General features: G+C 46.9%; 1 protein-coding gene across 2 annotated transcripts in view; it reads left to right on the top strand.

The window, feature by feature from the left end:
* The window catches only part of LOC119967386 (adhesion G protein-coupled receptor F5-like), a 157,695-nt gene that overhangs the window by 92,350 nt on the left and 50,446 nt on the right, over positions 1-14,899 (top strand). For both annotated transcript variants that reach the window (XM_038799884.1, XM_038799885.1), the window contains exon 8: positions 5,078-5,193. In XM_038799884.1, coding sequence (XP_038655812.1) covers positions 5,078-5,193 — 116 coding nt within the window. The remainder of the gene's footprint in view (positions 1-5,077; positions 5,194-14,899) is intronic.

Genomic DNA, 14,899 nt, shown 5'->3' with positions numbered 1-14,899 from the left:
TGTAGATTAACCTGCAGTGCAGTTAGAAAGTGAATCTAAGGATTATGACTCGATTATAGTTTAGGATCAGTGATTATACTTCCAGGATGGTGTGTGATTTAGATGGGACCTTGTAGTTGATCGTGTTTCCATGCATTTACTGCCCTTGTCCTTCGAGATCGCTTCACAAGTTGCAAGCAGTGCACCATCTATTTGGTTCACAGTGTTGCCACTGTATATCGGTGACGAAGAGAGTAAATCTTTAAGGTGGTGATGGGGTGCTGGTCAAGTGGGTTGGTTTGTCCTGAATGGTGTTGAGCTACTAGAGTGTTGTTGAGCCTTCACTCAACCAAGCAAATGGAAAGCTATTCCTTCACATTCCTGACTGATGGTGAACAGGCTTTGGCGAGTCACATAGTGAATTACTCAGTGGTTAGCACTGTTGCCATATGGCGTTGAGGACCCAGGTTCGATCCCGGCCCCAGGTCACTGTCCGTGTGGAGTTTGCACATTTTCCCTGTGTCTGAATGGGTCTTACCCACACAGCCCAAAGATGTGCACAGGGTAGGTGGATTGGCTATGCTAAATTGCCCTTTAATTGGAAAAAAGGTTAATTGGGTACTTTAAATTTAAAAAAAGGAAAGTGAATTACTCACTGCGGAATTATCAGCCCCTAACCTGCTCTTGTAACCACATTTTTATTGACTCGTGCAATTACATTTCTAGTCTGTGATATATTCAGGATGTTAATGGTGAGGACTCATTAATGGCAATGCCATTGTCAAGGGTTGGTGGTTGGTTTCTCTCTTGTTGGAGAGGGACATTGCCAGGCACATGTGTGGCGCAAATGTAACTTTCTTTGTCAGCCCAAACCTGAATGTTATCTAGGTCTTGCTGCATTTGGATGCAGATGGCTAAATGAAAGGTAGTGTGAAGCTACCAGATATGCACATCTCAATTGGATGGCACATTAAATTATTCAAATAGGGGTTAACTGTGTTTAAGAAATGTTACCTTAATTGGCTTGGAAAGATAAGAAATAGATTGCACTTAAATAGCATCTTTGAGGGCAGAACGGTGGCGCAGTGGGTAGCACTGCTGCCTCACAGCGCCGAGATCCCAGGTTCGATCCCGGCTCTGGGTCACTCTCCATGTGGAGTTTGCTCATTCTTCCTGTGTTTGTGTGGGTTTCGCCCCCACAATCTAAAGATGTGCAGGTTAGGTGGATTGGTCACACTAACATTTCCCATTAATTGTAAAAAATGAATTGGATCTCTAAATTTAAAACAAAAATTAAATAGCATCTTTCATGACCCCAGTGCTACCAACATCATGAAAGGACAAAGTTTACATTTATTAAAGTTTTCCTTATTAGATTTGCACATTAGTTGTCAAGCCAGCAATCACTGGATACCCTCTGCCTCTTCATGTGCTGTTGTTGCTGATAGGTACACAGAAAGATTTACAGAAAAGAAGTAGGTTATTCAGCTCATATGTCTGTACCAGCCAGAGAAGAACTGTTTACTTACCAACTCTCCTGCAGCCATTTAGTTTGCCGCAGCTCAAATGCTTTTCCAAGAATTTTTTTTAAAAATACAATGATATGGAGATGCCAACGTTGGACTGGGGTGAACACAGTAAGAAGCTTTACAACACCAAGTTAAAGTGCAACAGGTTTGTTTCAAATCACTAGCTTTCGGAGCACTGCTCCTTCCTCAGGTGAATGAAGAGGTAGGTTCCAGAAACATATATATAGGCAGAATCAAAGATGTAATACGATGTTTTGAACGCGAGCATTTGAGGGTAATTAAGTCTTTACAGATCCAAAGAGGGGTAATCCCCAGTTAAAGAGATGTGAATTGTCTCAAGCCAGGACTGTTGGTAGGATTTTGCAAGCCCAGGCCAGATGGTTGGGGGGGGGGGGGGGGGGGGGGGGGGGGGGGGGGGTTTGGAAGTGAATGTAATGCAACATGAATCCAAGGTCCCAGTTGAGGCCGTACTCATGTGTGCGGAACTTGGCTGTAAATACAATGAGAGCTTTTCAGCAGTGTGTTCCAGATCTCACCATCCTCTGGGTGAAAAAAAGCAACTTCCCTCTAATTATTCTGCCAATTACTTTAAATCCACGCCCTTTGGTTATTGGTTCCTGTTATTCAGTTTATCTACACCCCTCATAATTTATATAACTCAGTTAGATCTTCCTTTCGCTTCCTCTGTTCCAAAGAAAATGAATCCCAGCCTATCATTTACAAACTTAAAACCACATTTCTCCATTCCTGACAATATCCTTGAGACTTTCCAACCTTCACTCATCACTCAACTACTCTGGCCTGTCTTTCTCATTCCTCCAAGTCACACATGACAAGCCATTTTTCAAAAATTGGGTGGAGTACAATGGTAGATCCGTATGATGATTGTATTTTCAGTTTGTCAGGACTACCGTTGGTATAAAGTGCTTTTGCGGACTGAAAAACCTGTAAAAGAATCCTTTTCACTTGATTCCTCTTCAATTAGAGTTGCATTTGATCCTCTGGTCAGTCTGTCAAACTGGTTTAAAAGCTTTCAAAATGCATGAGAGCTTTATTTTAATATGACTGCACAGTTTCAGACTTGTTTATGTCCTTTATTGCACCTCTGGAATGCAGTTAAATGGTAGAAAATTAAGCTCATTTGGAAATAATCAATATTTATGCTGTGGTATAGCGGTTTAAAAATGTCAATTACGCTTTCAACAATCAAAAAATTTAGATCGAGAAGTTGTTCCTTGTTGAGGAAGCTAAGATCCCAAAATGGCGGGATGGATGTGTGCGAATGCTTCTGACCAGAACTGTACAGCTTGCCATTTTGAATAAGGTCAAACAAGCGGCATCTTTAACCAGGCCTAGAGCAGTCCTATGCAAATAGGGCTTGAGCCCAGATAGTGTTAAGACGTCAACATTGTTTCCTCTGAAGTAGCCAGCACGATTACTGGCTGCATTTGGGGAAACTAGCCCCAGTGATTGCCTGTAACAAAAACATTGAATAGCTTCCCTGATGTGGAACCAGGAGGAATGGACTCCAATTTTTACTTCCAACCACCATCCCATCCAATTGTCACCACTCTGAATATTCCCCCTCCCACCTGGACCTGGCCCCTTTATTCCTAACCCAAATAGTCCATCACTAATTTCCCACTTCCATGACTAGAACTTCTGACATGATGTTCATTTGCGGTTTTATGCTGTCTCCCTACCTCTATTCCTGACTGACCGTACTCATCCTTAGCTGAGGGCTACTGAGATCCTCGCAATGCTTCAATTTTACTCTAATTCCTGCCAGCTGTATTACAGGGAATGTTGAAACCCAACATCAAGGGTTTCTCAAACGCCACCAAAACTGTTTGTTTCCCAATTGTTTGGTCCGAGTTTAAAAAAAACTCTTGTTGATGACTGAGGTAATGTCTCTGTAGGTATTCAAGCCATTACAGAGCTGTTCCAGCTTCTGCATGGTTAGAAGAATCCAACCTGTACTGTGGAAATGACATTGCTGATTACATTGTGTCCAGCATCCTCAACATTTCACCCTTGACCTTCTGCCCTGAGGATCATCTAGAATTAACAGTATCAGCTGTGCTCATGACACGCCAACTTGACTGCATTATTGCATTTCCCAAAGTGCCATTGATAGCAGATAAATGACTGGATCCCAGCAATTGGAATGACCTTCCTTCCATTATGAGGTCAGAAGTGCAGCTATCTGCTGATGGTTGCACAATGTTCAGCATCATTCACAACCGCTTAGATACTGAAACAGTCCATGTCCATATGCAACAAGTCTTGGACAATATCCAGTCTTGGGTTGAATGCAAGTAATATTCATGTCACAAAAGGGCCAGGCAATGGCCATCTCCAACAAGAAGTAATCTAACTATCTCCTCATGACATTCAATGACATTACTATCGGTGAACAACCGCTACCAATAGACTAGGGGCTACCATTGACCAGAAACCGAACTTGACCAGCCATATAAATACTGTGACTATAAGAACAGGTCAGAGGGTGGGAATTCTGGGTTGAATATGTCACCTTAGAAAGTCCTATGGACAAGAACCTACACTGAAAAGGTATCTATTTAGTTTGAACAACTTATCTGCAAAATTCCTGTTAAGAAGTAACTGAGAGTTGTTTGACTACTCGGGGCTCTGAAGGTAATTTCCCACAGTGAGAGCACTCATCGTTCAGACCAGAAGGATAGCTTTCCCTCTTTCAGTGACTTAGTCCTAAACAGACTAATAAGATTAACTATCCAGGTCAGAAATACTAAATCCTTCACACCTCAAGGTGGCAGTGGATTGTTGGGCATCGGGCATCGAGCCTCATGGTCTTCATGGCCCCAAAGTGTAAAACTATCAACATTGTTTACAAGAACATCCTGAAATTAGTTAGGTAAAAGCTACACTTTTTGATATACATTCTGCCTGCTCTCCTGGATATCAGGAATGTGGGGCCTCAGCACTAAGCATCACTGAGATAAAAATTATGGAACTGGCATCAGATATCATATTCTTCTCATTTCAACAAATGGGCAGGCACATTGCACAACCCTGCCATTTTCTGTCAGGGAATTCTGGAAGTGGCAAAGTAGCTACTGAGTTTAAACTGAGGAACCACTGACACTTCTGTAGTAATCCACGGGAGGCAGGAGTTCCGTCACCACACCAATATTTATTTACAATAACGATATTACAGGAGCAGCTACAAACAGTGCTGCTAGCAGTTCAGTCAACTAAAAACTGGCTCACAAAGCCTACACAGGTGATTATATGGACCCCCTCAATGAGCTATCATTGGAGGGAGCTCATACTCCAATTGGCCAACCAATAAAGCCAATTGGAGTTCATTACAACTTCAGTGGCAGCTTCAGTCTGGTGAGTCTCCAATTTTATACTTTGAAAATTATTGAAGAGAACTCAGCTTTTATTAAAACCCTAACTACCCAAAGATATCTAAGATAAAGGCTGAATTTTCCCTTCATTCACGCCTTAAGGTTCTTATTTTGAATTAATTGCTTTAAGTATAGTGGCTGAAATAATCCTCTTCCCTCTCTTTACTGATTTAGCAAAGGGAGTGTAATTGTAGTCCATGAAGTAACCACTACAAAGGCATTATCTAACGATGAAATTAACAGCCAAATCCAAAATCTCTCTCCAAAGTACACAACTGAGTTGCTACCCGGTAAGTAATCTTTGGAAAACAAAATAATTCTGCTGTAGAACATTTGAAGGTATAAATGTGTAGAAATTAAATACTTATCACCTAACTAAATAGGGTGTCTAGAATAAAAAACAGAAAATGTTGGAAAACTCAGCTGGTCTTGCAATATCTATAGAGAGAGAGAGAGTTTTGAGTTCGTATGACTTCTTCACAGCTGAAGAAGGGGAGAAATGTGATGGGTTTTATACTGTTGAAGAGAGGGGTGGAGCAGGTGGAGCAGTCTGCACTTCAACACCCCAGCATGCAGGAGACCGCATTGGGAACAGTGAATATAGTGGACCAAATTCAAAGAAGTGCAAGTGATTCACTTCTTCAACTTCAAAGGAGTGATTGTGCCTTGGACAATGAGGAGAGAGTGGATTAAGAGGAAGGTGTTATAACTCCTGCTATTCCTTGGGAGGGAGCCATGTTAAGGGAATGAGATGTTGGGGGTGTTAGAAGGACCAGTGTATGAAATAGCAAATGGTCCCTATAGAAAGTTGCCAGGGAAGGTGGTGAGGGGAAAATGTGTTTGGTGGCATCATGCTGGAATTGGTGAAAATGGTGGAAGATGACGCTTTGAATATGAAGGTTAGATAACTGAAAAATAAGGCCATGGGGAACCATATCATATTTCTGGGGATGGAAGAAGGGGTGGGGGGGGCTGGCATTTGGAGCAGATGTGTGGGTCATGTGTTGGACATGATTCTTGTATTCATTCAAGGGATGTGGGTGTTGCTAGCTAGTCCAGCATTTGTTGCCCCTCCCTTAATGACTTTGAGACGTTGGTGGTAAGCCGCCTTCTTGAACCGCTGCACTCTGTGGTGTAGGTACACCCACAGTGCTGTTCAGGAAGAAGTTCCAGGAATTTGATCCACTGACAGTGTCAATGGTAATATATTTACAAATCAAGGTAGTGAGTGACTTTGAGGGTAACTTGCAGATGGTGGTGCTCCCATGCATCTGCTGCCCTTGTGTTTCTAAATGATAGATTTAGATGGTGCTGTTTAAGGAGCCTTGGTGAGTTCCTGAAGTGCATCTTGTAGATGGTAAACATTGCTGCCACTATGCGTTGCTGATGGAGAGAGTGAATGTTTGTAGATGAGGTACAAACAGCAGAGGGGTGGTATCAAACTTCATGGGTGTTGTTGAAGCTGCACTCATCCAGGCAAGTGGAGAATATTCCATCAGACTCCTGACTTGCGTCTTGTAGATTGGTGGACAGGCTTTGGGCGTTAGGAGATGAGCTATTTGCATCTGGATTCCTAGCTTCTGACCGACTCTTGTAACTATAGTATTCATATGATTCGTCCAGTTCAGTTTCTGGTCAATGATAATGTTGATAGCGGGGATTTCAGCACTGGTGATGCTATTCAATGTCAAGGGAAGATGGATAGATTCTTTCTGTTGGAGGTGATCATTGCCTGACGCTTGTGTGCCATGAATGTTACTGGTCACTTGTCAGCCCAACATTATCCAGGTTTACTGCATTTGGGCATTGACTGTTTCAGCATCTAAAGAGTCATGAATGGTGCTGACCTTATGATGAAAGCATTAATAAATTAACTGAAGATGGTTGGGCCTTCGACACTGCCAGGGTGAACTCCTGCAGTGACATCCTGGAGCTGTGACAACTGACCACAACTATCTTCCTTTGTGCTTCTTATGACTCCAAGAGAGTTTTCCACCTGATTACCATTAATTCCAATTTTGCTCGGGCTCCTCGATGCCACATTCAGTGAAATGAGGTCTTGATGCCAAATTCACGCTCACCTCACCTCTGGAGTTCGGCTCTTTTTAAAAAAATACTTTTATTCAAGGCATTTCACAAATATACACAGAATATCGAAGAACAACACACCAACCCAATAAACAACCATAACTCTCCAACCCTCCTGACATCAACACCCTACCCATGCCCCGCCTTCCCATTTTACCCCTGAACCCCTCCCCCCCAAAAAGCCCACTCCCGCTTGCTGACCCTACAATTCTCCTTGACTAAATCAATTAATTGTTTCTACCTCTGGGTGAACCCCTCTATCGACCCCCGCAGAGCAAACTAGACTTTCTCTAACCTCACTCACACCCCCACTTTCAGTGGATCTGAGTCTCGCCAACCCAACAAAATCCATCTCCGGGCTGTCACAGAGGTAAAGGCTAGCACATCGACCTATCTTCCCCCCCACCTGGACTCCCGGGTCTTCCAACAGACCAAATATTGCCTCCTCCGGACTCAGAAGCACCCCCACACCCAGCACCTCAGATATCTTGTCCGAGAACTCCTGCTGGATCCCCCTTAGTTTTGGACCGAGAGCAAGTGATCATGACTCGCTGGCCTCCGCCTCCTGCAACATTATCCAAAACTATCCTCCATCCCTGCAAAGAACATGCTCATCCTCGCTACTGTCATGTAGACATTATCGGGCAGCACGGTAGCATGGTGGTTAGCATAAATGCTTCACAGCTCCAGGGTCCCAGGTTCGATTCCCGGCTGGGTCACTGCCTGTGCGGAGTCTGCACGCCCTCCCCGTGTGTGCGTGGGTTTCCTCCGGGTGCTCCGGTTTCCTCCCACAGTCCAAAGATGTGCGGGTTAGGTGGATTGGCCATGCTAAATTGCCCGTAGTGTCCTAAAAAGTAAGGTTAAGGGCGGGGAGGGGGGTTATTAGGTTACGGGTATAGGGTGGATACGTGGGTTTCAGTAGGGTGATCATTGCTCGGCACAACATCGAGGGCCGAAGGGCCTGTTCTGTGCTGTACTGTTCTATGTTCTATGTAGACCCTATGCACCACTTTAAACTGGATGAGGTTTAATCTCACATACAATAAGTACACGTTCACCCTCCGCCCATATCTCGGCCTCCACCTCCCTTTCCAACACCTCCTCCCACTTGCGCATAATATCCTCCAACGTAGCACTTTAGCTCTCCATCAGTCCCTTATCAATATCCAACTCAGTCCCCTCCTCTATTTCGTCCTTCGATAACAGCTTGTCTTGCCACAGCGGAGGCAGCAGCCCCGGAAAGGACGGATCCTCTCTCCTCACAAAATACCAAACCAGCAGGTATCTTAACCTATTCCCCTTGGGCAACTCATACAATTAGCCCTGCTAATTTGCCCCTATGATCAAGTCCCTGGACTACTCAACCCCATCTGCCGCCACCCCCAGAACCTTGCTTTCAGCCCCACCACACAAACCTATGGTTGTCGCAGATGAACGCCCACACCGATATACAGTCCAAAGTGCTGCCTACACTGCCCCCACACCCTTAACACCGACACTGGGCTCACAGAGTACCTCACCGCACTGGGCCTTCAGCCTCAAGTCAGTTATAAAACTGTCAAAAGATTCACCTGGTTTCTGGGTACACATGCGATAAATGTATCTTTCAAATATTTCATTTTTTTTTCGGAGAGCGCTGCCGATCAAAGTACACTGGGCGGTATTCTCCCCCCACCGGCTGGTAGAATCGCGTGCAGGTGTCGGGGCGGCGTGGCGCGATTCACGGGATTCTCCCACCCCCCCCCCCCCCCGAAACCAGTGCCGCGCAAATCGTGCCGGGCCGCTCGGAGAATCTCCACAAACACCGAGCGGCGATTCTCCGGCCCGGATGGGCTGAGCGGCCACGTGTAAACGGCTGAGTCCCACCGGCGTCGTCCACACCTGGCCGCCGCCACCAGGTACTCATCGCGAAGGCTTGGGGGGGGGGGGGCGGCCTGTAGGGGTGGAGGGGGGCTCCGTTCTCGGGGGGGGGGGGGGTGGGGGCCTCCGATGGGGTCTGGCCCGCGATTGGGGCTCTCCGATTAGCAGGCCGGCCACCACCCCCCCCCCTCTCCCCCGGGCCAACTTCCTTCGGCAGTTGGCCCCAGAACCCCGGCGCCATGTTGATGAGGGGCCGGAGCGCTCCGCGAGGTAACCGCGCATGTACTAGTTGCCGCCAGCATGCGGGGGACCCCAGGCGCCACGCCATTTACGTGGCGCCGGGTCTCTGACCCCGTAAATTGCGCGACGCCCCTACTAGCCCCGCGGAGGGGGGAGAATAGGGATCTGGGAACGGGCGCCGACCCCGGAGTAAAACACTCCCGTTTTTACTCCGCCGTCGGCATTTAGACTCCTGTTGGGAGAATCCCGCCCTCTATCACTTGACCGGATCAAAAGCAAAGGTATTGTAGGTTTCGATAGCTTGTGGACTTCCTGCCTTGAGCAGCAACGCAATGCGCCTCTTGTCAAAGAACAAAAAAACAAAGAAAAGTACAGCACAGAAACAGGCCTTTCGGCCCTCCAAACTTGCGCCGACCATGCTGCCCATGCCCACCTAAACTAAAATCTTCTACACTTCCGGGGTCCGTATCCCTCTATCCCCATTCTATTCATGTATTTGTCAAGATGCCCCATTAAACGTCACTATTGTCCCTGCTGCCACTACCTCCTCCGGCAGCAAGTTCCAGGCACCCACTACCCTCTGTGTAAAAAAAATTACCTCGTACATCTCTAAACCTTGCCCCTCGCACCTTAAACCTATGTCTTCCAGTAATTGACACTTCTACCCTGGGAAAAGGTCTCTGACTATCCAGTCTATCTAAGCCCCTCATAATTTTGTAGACCTCTATCAGGTCGCCCCTCAACCTCCGTGGATCCAGTGAGAATAAATCGATTTTATACAAGCTCTCTTCATAGCTAATGCCCTCCATACCAGGCAACATCCTGGTAAATCTCTGCTGCACCCTCTCCAAAGCCCCCACATCCTTCTGGTAGTGTGGCGACCAGAATTGAACACTATACTCCAAGTGTGGCCTAACTAAGGTTCTATTCAACTGCAACATGACTTGCCAATTTTTATACTCAATGGCTTAGCCACCCCCCCACTTTGGCAAAACAGCCTGAACACCCAACTTTGCAGACTTAACCCCTCCATCCCAAATCATCCCTCCGTTTTCCCCAACTTGTGGTCCCTTATGAACTTATGAAGTTATGAAGAGCAATTAAACACGTGGCTACAGGGATGGTGCAGGCGGGAGGGATTCAGATTTCTGGATAACTGGGGCTCTTTCTGGGGAAGGTGGGACCTCTATAGACAGGATGGTCTACATCTGAACCTGAGGGGCACCAATATCCTGGGGGGTAGATTTGTTAGTGCTCTTTGGGGGGGTTTAAACTAATTCAGCAGGGGCATGGGAACCTGGATTGTAGTTTTGGGGTACGGGAGATTGAGAGTATAGAGATCAGGAGCACAGATTTGACTTCGCAGGAGGGAGCCAGTGTTCAGGTAGGTGGTTTGAAGTGTGTCTACTTGAATGCCAGGAGTATACGAAATAAGGTAGGGGAACTGGCAGCATGGGTTGGTACCTGGGACTTCGATATTGTGGCCATTTCAGAGACATGGATAGAGCAGGGACAGGAATGGTTGTTGCAGGTTGCGTGGTTTAGGTGTTTTAGTAGAGGGGGCAAAAGGGGGGGGAGGTGTGGCGCTGCTAGTCAAGGACAGTATTACGGTGGCGGAAAGGATGCTAGATGGGGACTCTTCTTCCGAGGTAGTATGGGCTGAGGTTAGAAACAGGAAAGGAGAGGTCACCCTGTTGGGAGTTTTCTATCGGCCACCTAATAGTTCGAGGGATGTAGAGGAAAGGATGGCGAAGATGATTCTGGAAAAGAGCGAAAGTAACAGGGTAGTTGTTATGGGAGACTTTAACTTTCCAAATATTGACTGGAAAAGATATAGTTCGAGTACATTAGATGGGTCGTTCTTTGTACAATGTGTGCATGAGGGTTTCCTGACACAATAAGTTGACAGGCCAACAAGAGGCGAGGCCATATTGGATTTGGTTTTGGGTAATGAACCAGGCCAGGTGTTAGATCTGGAGGTAGGTGAGCACTTTGGAAACAGTGACCACAATTCGGTGACCTTTACGTTAGTGATGGAAAGGGATACGTATACCCCGCAGGGCAAGAGTTCTAGCTGGGGGAAGGGCAATTATGATGCCATTAGACATGACTTAGGATGTGTAGGTTGGAGAAGTAGGCTGCAAGGGTTGGGCACACTGGATATGTGGAGCTTGTTCAAGGAACAGCTATTGCATGTTCTTGATAAGTACGTACCAGTCAGGCAGGGAGGAAGGGGTCGAGCGAGGGAACCGTGGTTTACCAAAGAAGTGGAATCTCTTGTTAAGAGGAAGAAGGAGGCCTATGTGAAGATGAGGCGTGAAGTTTCAGTTGGGGCGCTTGATAGTTACAAAGAAGCGAGGAAGGATCTAAAGAGAGCTAAGACGAGCAAGGAGGGGACATGAGAAATCTTTGGCAGGTAGGATCAAGGAAAACCCAAAAGCTTTCTATAGGTATGTCAGGGATAAAAGAATGACTAGGGTAAGAGTAGGGCCAGTCAAGGACAGTGGTGTGAAGTTGTGTGTGGAGGCTGAGGAGATAAGCGAGATACTAAATGAATACTTTTTGTCAGTATTCACTCAGGAAAAAGATAATATTGTGGAGGAAAATGCTGAGACCCAGGCTATTAGAATAGATGGCATTGAGGTGCGTAGGAAAGAAGTGTTGGCAATTCTGGACAAGGTGAAAATAGATAAGTCCCCGGGGCCTGATGGGATTTATCCTAGGATTCTCTGGGAAGCCAGGGAAGAGATTGCTGAGCCTTTGGCTTTGATTTTTAGGTCATCATTGGCTACAGGAATAGTGCCAGAGGACCGGAGGATAGCAAATGTGGTCCCTTTGTTCAAGAAGGGGAGTAGAGATAACCCCGGTAACTATAGGCCGGTGAGCCTAACGTCTGTGGTGGGTAAAGTCTTGGAGAGGATTATAAAAGATACGATTTATAATCATCTAGATAGGAATAATATGATTAGGGATAGTCAGCATGGTTTTGTGAAGGGTAGGTCATGCCTCACAAACCTTATCGAGTTCTTTGAGAAGGTGACTGAACAGGTAGACGAGGGTAGAGCAGTTGATGTGGTGTATATGGATTTCAGTAAAGCGTTTGATAAGGTTCCCCACGGTCGGCTATTGCAGAAAATACGGAGGCTGGGGATTGAGGGTGATTTAGAGATGTGGATCAGAAATTGGCTAGTTGAAAGAAGACAGAGAGTGGTAGTTGATGGGAAATGTTCAGAATGGAGTTCAGTTACGAGTGGCGTACCACAAGGATCTGTTCTGGGGCCGTTGCTGTTTGTCATTTTTATAAATGACCTAGTGGAGGGCGCAGAAGGATGGGTGAGTAAATTTGCAGACGACACTAAAGTCGGTGGAGTTGTAGACAGTGCGGAAGGATGTTGCAGGTTACAGAGGGACATAGATAAGCTGCAGAGCTGGGCTGAGAGGTGGCAAATGAAGTTTAATGTGGAGAAGTGTGAGGTGATTCACTTTGGAAAGAATAACAGGAATGCGGAATATTTGGCTAATGGTAAAATTCTTGGTAGTGTGGATGAGCAGAGGGATCTCGGTGTCCATGTACATAGATCCCTGAAAGTTGCCACCCAGGTTGATAAGGTTGTGAAGAAGGCCTGTGGTGTGTTGGCCTTTATTGGTAGAGGGATTGAGTTCCGGAGCCATGAGGTCATGTTGCAGTTGTACAAAACTCTAGTACGGCCGCATTTGGAGTATTGCGTACAGTTCTGGTCGCCTCATTATAGGAAGGACGTGGAAGCTTTGGAACGGGTGCAGAGGAGATTTACCAGGATGTTGCGTGGTATGGAGGGAAAATCTTATGAGGAAAGGCTGATGGACTTGAGGTTGTTTTCGTTAGAGAGAAGAAGGTTAAGAGGTGACGTAATAGAGGCATACAAAATGATCAGAGGGTTAGATAGGGTGGACAGCGAGAGCCTTCTCCCGCGGATGGAGGTGGCTAGCACGAGGGGACATAGCCTTAAATTGAGGGGTAATAGATATAGGACAGAGGTCAGAGGTGGGTTTTTTACGCAAAGAGTGGTGAGGCCGTGGAATGCCCTACCTGCAACAGTAGTGAACTCGCCAACATTGAGGGCATTTAAAAGTTTATTGGATAAGCATATGGATGATAAGGGCATAGTGTAGGTTAGATGGCCTTTAGTTTTTTTCCATGTCGGTGCAACATCGAGGGCCGAAGGGCCTGTACTGCGCTGTATCATTCTATGTTCTATGTTCTATGTTCTTTGCCTCCTCTGGCGTCCCAAAGTAATACGTCCGGGTGTTGAATGTTACCGAAAGTCTCTCAGGGTTCAACACCCCAAAATTAACACTACCTTCGCCTTGAGAATCCCACGTGCCACATCGCCAGCTCCGGACCAATGTTTTGGTATTTCCGGACTCGGTTACCCTTCCATTCGCAGACTCACTTCACCCTGGCCCACTTCAGGATTTTCTCCTTGTCCACGAACTTGTGTAACCGTACAACTACCGCCCACAGCAGCTCCCCTGTTCTCGGCTTCTGCCTCAAGGACCTGTGGGCCTGATCCACTTCTGGGGCCTTGTCCGGCACCTTCTCCTCCACCAACCTGGCCGACATCCTCAAAACGTACTTTGTGGTGCTCGTTCTTCATACCCTCTGGCAAACCCACGATCCGCAGGTTCTCCCGCCTGAACATGTTCTCCTGCTTCTCCTCCTTCACCCGTAGCAACTTGCATGGATACCCCAGGATCCCCACATACACCTCCAAAGACACAATCCAATTGCTCTGGTCAAACACTACCATCTCCACTTCACGTATCATTGCCCCTTACACCTCCAGGTACTTCTCAACCCAATCCAATTGCCCTCACAGAGGGGGCATTGCTCCCTCAATCGTCTTCCACCAGTCATTGTGCAGCTCCTTCCTCCGCTGCCAAAATTCCTTCTTCATGAAGCACATCAGTTGCTCCATTTGAGGCTTTCACACCAACGGCAATCCTTGCCCCGCCGCCATTTCTGAAATTGGTGCTGCACCACAGGCTCCTCCAACTCCTTTGCCAGGTCCTTAACTGTCTTCTGCCGGGTCTGATAGCCACTAGACATGCCAATCCTGGAGAGAACCTCTTCTCCACATTCCAATCCACATTTCTGCTGAAACTACCCATTAATGGGTCAGAAGTGCCAAAACCAATGCCTTCCAACAGGAGCAGCCTTGTGTGCGACCACTCACTCCATAGCCGCCACCGAAAGTCCTGACCTGCCTCAGTTGTACTCCCCCATGGAGCCCGATTTTGTTTATTTTATTTTATTTTATTTTTTGTTGTTCACTCTGGTTTTCCACTTGTCCTTGGCCCATCCCTTCAGGCTCTGTTCCTTGTACCCTGCGGTCTCTTTTTTTATATGTTGTGAGCTTACGCCCCCCCACCACTTTCCTTTTCTTTTAAGTTCTGTGGTTTGCCTGTGCCCTCCCCCTTCCCCCATGTTCAACCGGTTGCTATCTTCTCCAGTTGGAGGCATTCTGACAGGTCGGACAACCCGTCTGCAGCTTTGGGCGGGGCTGCCGATCGCCAGGCGAGCATGATTCTTCGGTGGATGATTAGGCAGGCAAAGGCTAGGGTTCCCCCCCCCCCCCAATAAAGTGTTCTGGCTGCTCTGCGACCCCAAAGACTGCCACTTTTGGCCATGGCTCCACCCTCACCCCCACAACCCTGAACATTGCCTCAAAGATGGTTTTCCAGAACCCGACAATTCTGGAGCACGCCCAGAAATGTAGGGGTGGGTGGCTGGGCCTCCCTGTCACCTCCTCCACCAGACTTAACTCT

Source organism: Scyliorhinus canicula, chromosome 6 (assembly GCF_902713615.1).
Source record: "Scyliorhinus canicula chromosome 6, sScyCan1.1, whole genome shotgun sequence".
NCBI classification, from domain to species: domain Eukaryota; kingdom Metazoa; phylum Chordata; class Chondrichthyes; order Carcharhiniformes; family Scyliorhinidae; genus Scyliorhinus; species Scyliorhinus canicula.
The sequence above is the reverse complement of the archived record's forward strand: the minus strand, read 5'-3'. Positions and strand labels throughout refer to the sequence as shown.